General features: G+C 32.3%; 1 protein-coding gene across 1 annotated transcript in view; it reads left to right on the forward strand.

The window, feature by feature from the left end:
- Window positions 1-6180: 6180 nt before the first annotated feature.
- The window catches only part of LOC116044755 (protein EFR3 homolog B-like), a 24884-nt gene continuing 23564 nt past the window's right edge, over window positions 6181-7500 (forward strand). The window contains exon 1 of the mRNA XM_035998784.1: window positions 6181-6430. Coding sequence (XP_035854677.1) covers window positions 6181-6430 — 250 coding nt within the window. The remainder of the gene's footprint in view (window positions 6431-7500) is intronic.

Below are 7500 nucleotides of genomic sequence, written 5' to 3' on the forward strand. Positions count from 1 at the left end.
AGACTGATGAGGGGGCGCTTGTTTTCGTCCTCTGTGCAACCTTTATAGATGATCCATGTTTTAAAAATATCAGATTGTGTAGAGACTCTTTGCATGAGAGCAACACCATTCGTACTTTTAATGTTTTTGTACTCAATACTACGAATATAGTCAGGAGTATTTGTTGTATTGTTCTATAAACAGGAGGAATTTAAATACTCAGATGCAAAGAAGGTTTTTGTGACAACGTGTGATATGATGTGAGAGATGCATGCAGAGCTCTGTATCGATCACATCTATTGATTATAGATCTACGCTGCTGGGCCAGAATGCTCGGCAGATGTTACATAAGCAGGTGTCTGTCTGTCTCTCTCTCTGTCTGTCTGTCTGCCTGTCTGTCTGTCGGAGGACTGCAACGCTGGAGTCGAGCGGGTAGGACATCTGTGTGCGTGACCCTCAAGTACTACACTTTACTGTAGTAAGGTGTAGTACTTGAGTGGTGTTTATTTGAGTATGTGCATGTTGTTAAACTTCATGTTTTATGGTGAAATATTGTACTTTATACTTCATGTTTTAGAGGAAATATTGTACTTTATACTTCATGTTTTAGAGACAAATATTGTACTTTATACTAAATGTTTTAGAGGAAATATAGTACTTTGTACTTCGTGTTGTAGAGGTAAATATAGTACTTTATACTTCATGTTGTAGAGGTAAATATAGTACTTTGTACTTGATGTTGTAGAGGTAAATATAGTACTTTGTACTTCATGTTGTAGAGGTAAATATAGTACTTTGTACTTCATGTTGTGGAGGTAAATATAGTACTTTGTACTTCATGTTGTAGAGGTAAATATAGTACTTTGTACTTCATGTTGTAGAGATAAATATAGTACTTTGTACTTCATGTTGTAGAGGTAAATATAGTACTTTTTACTTCATGTTGTGGAGGTAAATATTGTACTTTATACTTAGTGTTTTAGAGGAAATATTGTACTTTATACTTCATGTTGTGGAGGTAAATATAGTACTTTGTACTTCGTGTTGTAGAGGTAAATATAGTACTTTGTACTTCAGATTGTGGAGGTAAATATAGTACTTTATACTTCATGTTGTGGAGGTAAATATAGTACTTTATACTTCATGTTGTAGAGGTAAATATAGTACTTTGTACTTGATGTTGTAGAGGTAAATATAGTACTTCATGTTGTAGAGGTAAATAGAGTACTTTGTACTTCATGTTGTAGAGGTAAATATAGTACTTTGTACTTGATGTTGTAGAGGTAAATATAGTACTTTGTACTTGATGTTGTAGAGGTAAATATAGTACTTTGTACTTGATGTTGTAGAGGTAAATATAGTACTTTGTACTTGATGTTGTAGAGGTAAATATAGTACTTTGTACTTGATGTTGTAGAGGTAAATATAGTACTTTGTACTTCATGTTGTCGAGGTAAATATAGTACTTTGTACTTCATGTTGTGGAGGTAAATATAGTACTTTGTACTTCATGTTGTAGAGGTAAATATAGTACTTTGTACTTCATGTTGTAGAGGTAAATATAGTACTTTGTACTTCATGTTGTAGAGGTAAATATAGTACTTTGTACTTCATGTTGTAGAGGTAAATATAGTACTTTGTACTTGATGTTGTGGAGGTAAATATAGTACTTTATACTCATGTTGTAGAGGTAAATATAGTACTTTGTACTTAATGTTGTAGAGGTAAATATAGTACTTGTACTTGATGTTGTAGAGGTAAATATAGTACTTTGTACTTCATGTTGTGGAGGTAAATATAGTACTTTGTACTTCATGTTGTAGAGGTAAATATAGTACTTTATACTTCATGTTGTAGAGGTAAATATAGTACTTTATACTTCATGTTGTAGAGGTAAATATAGTACTTTGTACTTCATGTTGTAGAGGTAAATATAGTACTTTATACTTCATGTTGTAGAGGTAAATATAGTACTTCATGTTGTAGAGGTAAATATAGTACTTTGTACTTCATGTTGTAGAGGTAAATATAGTACTTTATACTTCATGTTGTAGAGGTAAATATAGTACTTTGTACTTCATGTTGTAGAGGTAAATATAGTACTTTGTACTTCATGTTGTAGAGGTAAATAGAGTACTTTGTACTTCATGTTGTAGAGGTAAATATAGTACTTTGTACTTGATGTTGTAGAGGTAAATATAGTACTTTGTACTTCATGTTGTAGAGGTAAATATAGTACTTTGTACTTGATGTTGTAGAGGTAAATATAGTACTTTATACTTCATGTTGTAGAGGTAAATATAGTACTTTATACTTCATATTGTAGAGGTAAATATAGTACTTTGTACTTCATGTTGTAGAGGTAAATATAGTACTTTGTACTTCATGTTGTAGAGGTAAATATAGTACTTTGTACTTCATGTTGTAGAGGTAAATATAGTACTTTGTACTTCATGTTGTGGAGGTAAATATAGTACTTTGTACTTGCTGTTGTAGAGGTAAATATAGTACTTTATACTTCATGTTGTAGAGGTAAATATAGTACTTTGTACTTGATGTTGTAGAGGTAAATATAGTACTTTGTACTTGATGTTGTAGAGGTAAATATAGTACTTTGTACTTGATGTTGTAGAGGTAAATATAGTACTTTGTACTTGATGTTGTAGAGGTAAATATAGTACTTTGTACTTGATGTTGTAGAGGTAAATATAGTACTTTGTACTTCATGTTGTCGAGGTAAATATAGTACTTTGTACTTCATGTTGTGGAGGTAATATAGTACTTTGTACTTGATGTTGTAGAGGTAAATATAGTACTTTGTACTTGATGTTGTCGAGGTAAATATAGTACTTTGTACTTCATGTTGTGGAGGTAAATNTCATATTGCAATAACTAGCATCAACCAGTAGAGGGCGCTCCACAGCAGCAGACTGATGAGGGGGCGCTTGTTTTCGTCCTCTGTGCAACCTTTATAGATGATCCATGTTTTAAAAATATCAGATTGTGTAGAGACTCTTTGCATGAGAGCAACACCATTCGTACTTTTAATGTTTTTGTACTCAATACTACGAATATAGTCAGGAGTATTTGTTGTATTGTTCTATAAACAGGAGGAATTTAAATACTCAGATGCAAAGAAGGTTTTTGTGACAACGTGTGATATGATGTGAGAGATGCATGCAGAGCTCTGTATCGATCACATCTATTGATTATAGATCTACGCTGCTGGGCCAGAATGCTCGGCAGATGTTACATAAGCAGGTGTCTGTCTGTCTCTCTCTCTGTCTGTCTGTCTGCCTGTCTGTCTGTCGGAGGACTGCAACGCTGGAGTCGAGCGGGTAGGACATCTGTGTGCGTGACCCTCAAGTACTACACTTTACTGTAGTAAGGTGTAGTACTTGAGTGGTGTTTATTTGAGTATGTGCATGTTGTTAAACTTCATGTTTTATGGTGAAATATTGTACTTTATACTTCATGTTTTAGAGGAAATATTGTACTTTATACTTCATGTTTTAGAGACAAATATTGTACTTTATACTAAATGTTTTAGAGGAAATATAGTACTTTGTACTTCGTGTTGTAGAGGTAAATATAGTACTTTATACTTCATGTTGTAGAGGTAAATATAGTACTTTGTACTTGATGTTGTAGAGGTAAATATAGTACTTTGTACTTCATGTTGTAGAGGTAAATATAGTACTTTGTACTTCATGTTGTGGAGGTAAATATAGTACTTTGTACTTCATGTTGTAGAGGTAAATATAGTACTTTGTACTTCATGTTGTAGAGATAAATATAGTACTTTGTACTTCATGTTGTAGAGGTAAATATAGTACTTTTTACTTCATGTTGTGGAGGTAAATATTGTACTTTATACTTAGTGTTTTAGAGGAAATATTGTACTTTATACTTCATGTTGTGGAGGTAAATATAGTACTTTGTACTTCGTGTTGTAGAGGTAAATATAGTACTTTGTACTTCAGATTGTGGAGGTAAATATAGTACTTTATACTTCATGTTGTGGAGGTAAATATAGTACTTTATACTTCATGTTGTAGAGGTAAATATAGTACTTTGTACTTGATGTTGTAGAGGTAAATATAGTACTTCATGTTGTAGAGGTAAATAGAGTACTTTGTACTTCATGTTGTAGAGGTAAATATAGTACTTTGTACTTGATGTTGTAGAGGTAAATATAGTACTTTGTACTTGATGTTGTAGAGGTAAATATAGTACTTTGTACTTGATGTTGTAGAGGTAAATATAGTACTTTGTACTTGATGTTGTAGAGGTAAATATAGTACTTTGTACTTGATGTTGTAGAGGTAAATATAGTACTTTGTACTTCATGTTGTCGAGGTAAATATAGTACTTTGTACTTCATGTTGTGGAGGTAAATATAGTACTTTGTACTTCATGTTGTAGAGGTAAATATAGTACTTTGTACTTCATGTTGTAGAGGTAAATATAGTACTTTGTACTTCATGTTGTAGAGGTAAATATAGTACTTTGTACTTCATGTTGTAGAGGTAAATATAGTACTTTGTACTTGATGTTGTGGAGGTAAATATAGTACTTTATACTTCATGTTGTAGAGGTAAATATAGTACTTTGTACTTAATGTTGTAGAGGTAAATATAGTACTTTGTACTTGATGTTGTAGAGGTAAATATAGTACTTTGTACTTCATGTTGTGGAGGTAAATATAGTACTTTGTACTTCATGTTGTAGAGGTAAATATAGTACTTTATACTTCATGTTGTAGAGGTAAATATAGTACTTTATACTTCATGTTGTAGAGGTAAATATAGTACTTTGTACTTCATGTTGTAGAGGTAAATATAGTACTTTATACTTCATGTTGTAGAGGTAAATATAGTACTTCATGTTGTAGAGGTAAATATAGTACTTTGTACTTCATGTTGTAGAGGTAAATATAGTACTTTATACTTCATGTTGTAGAGGTAAATATAGTACTTTGTACTTCATGTTGTAGAGGTAAATATAGTACTTTGTACTTCATGTTGTAGAGGTAAATAGAGTACTTTGTACTTCATGTTGTAGAGGTAAATATAGTACTTTGTACTTGATGTTGTAGAGGTAAATATAGTACTTTGTACTTCATGTTGTAGAGGTAAATATAGTACTTTGTACTTGATGTTGTAGAGGTAAATATAGTACTTTATACTTCATGTTGTAGAGGTAAATATAGTACTTTATACTTCATATTGTAGAGGTAAATATAGTACTTTGTACTTCATGTTGTAGAGGTAAATATAGTACTTTGTACTTCATGTTGTAGAGGTAAATATAGTACTTTGTACTTCATGTTGTAGAGGTAAATATAGTACTTTGTACTTCATGTTGTGGAGGTAAATATAGTACTTTGTACTTGCTGTTGTAGAGGTAAATATAGTACTTTATACTTCATGTTGTAGAGGTAAATATAGTACTTTGTACTTGATGTTGTAGAGGTAAATATAGTACTTTGTACTTGATGTTGTAGAGGTAAATATAGTACTTTGTACTTGATGTTGTAGAGGTAAATATAGTACTTTGTACTTGATGTTGTAGAGGTAAATATAGTACTTTGTACTTGATGTTGTAGAGGTAAATATAGTACTTTGTACTTCATGTTGTCGAGGTAAATATAGTACTTTGTACTTCATGTTGTGGAGGTAAATATAGTACTTTGTACTTGATGTTGTAGAGGTAAATATAGTACTTTGTACTTGATGTTGTCGAGGTAAATATAGTACTTTGTACTTCATGTTGTGGAGGTAAATATAGTACTTTGTACTTCATGTTGTAGAGGTAAATATAGTACTTTGTACTTGATGTTGTAGAGGTAAATATAGTACTTTGTACTTGATGTTGTCGAGGTAAATATAGTACTTTGTACTTCATGTTGTAGAGGTAAATATAGTACTTTATACTTCATGTAGAGGTAAATATAGTACTTTGTACTTCATGTAGAGGTAAATATAGTACTTTGTACTTCATGTAGAGGGAAGGGTTAAGCTGTAGAGGAATGTGAGCAGGAGAAAGAAGAAGGAGGTGTTTAACTTCAGTCCTGCTTCTCATTCCACCTCACTCCTCCTCTCTCCTCACAGGTCCTGCTTCCTCTTCCTCGGGACGCCGTAACCTTTCACATCCATCCCATCATCACCATCACCATCTATCAGCCAGGTTGCCACGGAGATGCCAGGAACTCTCCCCAGGTTTCCCAGCATGCCGTCTTCCTTTCTCAGCTCGCTGCCCCAAGGCATCAACCCTCCCAGTTTACCCAGAGGCATCTCTCTGCCCAGTTTACCCAGCCTGCCGAGGGGGATGTCGTTGCCGAGGGGGATGTCATTGCCGAGGGCAGCCGTCGCCATGTCGACTGTTACCGAGGCTCCTCGGAGGCTGCTGCAGGACTGCTGCTCCGTGCTGGACCATCAGACACCTGGAGGTACTCGGCGTTGTGAAGGTCTTTTTAAAAGTGCTTCACAGACATTGTTGTCTCGGTGAGATGGAGCCACAGGAGTGCCGAAAATACTAAAAGAAATCTGTGGGAGAATTAGGAAAAAATGTTGAAATATATAAAAAAAAAAAATAATAAAAAGAAAATATGGAAGAAATATAGAAATATATAAGAAGAAATAATAAAAAAGGAAAATTCAATTTAAATCTTTATTTCAAACTCGGGGTAAATAAATTTAATTAAAATTTAAATAAATAAATTATTTAAATTTAAAAAAGTATCAGTTAAAATAAATAAATGAATAAAAAAAAATTTAAAAAAAAATTAAAAATAATTGAATGAATAAAATAAGTACATTTGTAAATATAAAAATACTTTTTTCCACTTATTTTCACATGTATTTATTTCTGTATGTATTTCTATTTCTAAGTATATATATATATATATATATATATATATGTGTATATGTGTATATATATATATATATGTGTATATGTGTGTATATGTGTTTTTTTTGCATATAAATTACTATCTTTTTTCTGTATTTGTCAATCGTTTAGTTTATAAGATGTCTGATAATAATAAAAAATGTCCCTCATACTATAAGTTTTGAGAGTCCAGGTGACATCTTAAAATGTCCCAAAAAAACCCAAAATATTTAGTTTAAAATCATAGAAGAAGAAATGGCAAATATTCACTTTTTAGAGGCTTAAAGCATGCAATTATTGGCATTTAGCTTCAAAAATACTTAAAAAACATTCATTTATTCTCAAAATAGTCTCTTAATTAATCTCTAATTTGCACAATACAAACAAAAAGATGTTCCAAAGATGTTAACTACAATATTTCAATGAAGTAACTGTAGTTTTGTGTTGTTTGTTTGCAGTAAAAACACAACATGGAGGGTAGTTTTACTGCGTAGTCTGTGCTGCTGGAATGATGAATAAATCCAGAGCAGATTATAGAGCTGAGCTGCTGCACATGACCTGGATCACACACACACACACACACACAAACACACACACACACACACACATACACACACACACACACACACA

This window comes from Sander lucioperca, chromosome 24 (assembly GCF_008315115.2).
Source record: "Sander lucioperca isolate FBNREF2018 chromosome 24, SLUC_FBN_1.2, whole genome shotgun sequence".
Taxonomy (NCBI): domain Eukaryota; kingdom Metazoa; phylum Chordata; class Actinopteri; order Perciformes; family Percidae; genus Sander; species Sander lucioperca.